Here is a 2,053-nt window from a genome sequence, read left to right as displayed (position 1 = left end):
GTCCGACAACCATGTCGGTACGCAATTATAATTTCTGAAATTAATTCATTTAAATGAATTTATAATATTCATTTCAACATCTTAACGTTCTGACCGTTATGGCGCTTCTTAATTTAAAGCATTATGTTTAACATTAGCGATCTTTCAATCTTATTATTATAAAACTCAAGTTATTTATCTCGTAAATTCTTCATTTATTTTAAATTAATAGAGAAATTCAATAAATCTGCACACACACACAAAACTGATGTTGGATATATAAAAATATTAGTGCTTGAATTTATAAAAAATTTTTTATTTACTCTTAGGGTGGTGGTGCGATTCCTGACAAGTTACAAGAGATTGAGTTAAATGTTTATGACCTAGCTAAATGTCAACAAAGACAGAGGAGGGTACAATCTAGTCACATTTGCACACTCACCAGAACAGGCGAAGGCGCGTGTCACGTAAGTATTACTTTTTATTATCCCAAAGATTGCTGCATAAACAAAATCTCATAAACGAAGGTAGTATTCATACCTCATTATATATCTCTTTAATGCATATGCATATAGAGATTTTAGATTCTAAGATATAAACATTAAAAATATTTAATAGAAGATATTAATTTGTGATTTTATTTATACAAAATACATAAAATTATAAATTTCAAAGTTATCTATTAAATCTATAGTATATATTAATAAAAATAATATATAATAGTAAATATGATTTCAGAAAGTACACATCTGCAATATAAGACTAAAATAAGTAATAATATCAGAACTTTAAACGTATGATAATTAAATGTGAGGCGTGAATTAAGTTAAATAAAATCTTGATTTATAATAAATAATTAAACGTTGTCTCTATTAAATTTTCAGGGAGATTCGGGTGGTCCTCTTGTTTCTAATGGTGTTCAGATCGGTATTGTCTCTTTTGGTACACCATGTGCTCGGGGATATCCCGATGTATTCACTAGAGTGACCTCTTTCACGAAATGGATCCAAAAATATACTGTCGAATAATAGAACAAAACAAAATATATCTTCATTTATTACATGAAACAATATTAAATAAAACAATATTAAGATATATATATATATATTTTATACACATACGTTATTATTTAAACGTATTGATATTTTTTTTATTCCACAAATATTGCATATTCAGTTCATAAAACGTTTAACAAGTTTAACATATGATAAATAATAATTATAATTGTGTGTATATAAGAAAGAGAATTTGAAATAAAAAATTTTTTGATAATTGCTCAGTGTATAAATTTTTATTTAAAAATTTAAAAAATGTTTATGCGTTTTATATTAGCCTAAAAATATTTTTATTTAAATGCGATAATTATTTGAATAAACACATTGCTTAAATAAAACATTCAAATAACGCTTTGATCATCAAGTCAATTTCAATATAAATTATCTTTTTGAAAAGCACAAAACCGAAAAATATCCAAATATTTATAAAGCATCTGAAGCCAGATTACGAAATATCTAAACATATACTAAAAATATATTTATCACAATAAAAAAAATTAATGTAAAAATATATATTATTTATCAACATTTATTATTTATTACTTATATTATTAAATTTTTTAATATTTATTTTAAAATAAATACGTATAAATACGTACAAATAAAACTATTATTCTCTGAAATAATGGAACCCTTTGAGAATGAAACAAATAAATATAAGGAAAAAAATAATAAAACAAATAATTATAATATGTTTTTAATAAATCTAATACATTATTTTAACAATATTTTCTTTATATTTTTATATAAATACATAATAAAATAATTTCTATTGAGATTAATAAAGTTGTTACACGAATTAATAACAAAAACCATACAAAAATTCACGTGTCACCCAAACGTGAGTGGCAAAGCAGTCAAAGTACTCAATATAATATTCATGATTTAAATCAGTATTTATTCTCGCAAATAACTTTTATATTAAGATATTACTAAACTTTTATTTATTTATGTTTTATTTATTTTATTTTAGTTATTTCTTATTTACAAATAAATTTTCTATTCTTAATTTTTATTTA

The 2,053-nt window shown here is 22.5% G+C and overlaps 1 protein-coding gene across 1 annotated transcript in view; it reads left to right on the top strand.

The window, feature by feature from the left end:
- The window catches only part of LOC108727997 (chymotrypsin-1-like), a gene marked incomplete at its 5' end in the record, with an annotated part of 1,924 nt that extends 881 nt beyond the window's left edge, over positions 1-1,043 (top strand). The window contains 2 exons of the mRNA XM_018456342.1: positions 309-446; positions 864-1,043. Of these exons, the coding sequence (XP_018311844.1) occupies positions 309-446; positions 864-1,007 (282 nt within the window). The remainder of the gene's footprint in view (positions 1-308; positions 447-863) is intronic.
- Positions 1,044-2,053: the final 1,010 nt, after the last annotated feature.

Source organism: Mycetomoellerius zeteki, unplaced genomic scaffold, assembly GCF_001594055.1.
Source record: "Mycetomoellerius zeteki isolate Tzet28-1 unplaced genomic scaffold, Tzet1.0 scaffold57, whole genome shotgun sequence".
Taxonomy (NCBI): Eukaryota; Metazoa; Arthropoda; class Insecta; order Hymenoptera; family Formicidae; genus Mycetomoellerius; species Mycetomoellerius zeteki.
Note: the sequence above shows the minus strand (reverse complement) of the source record. Positions and strands in the feature narration are given on the sequence as shown.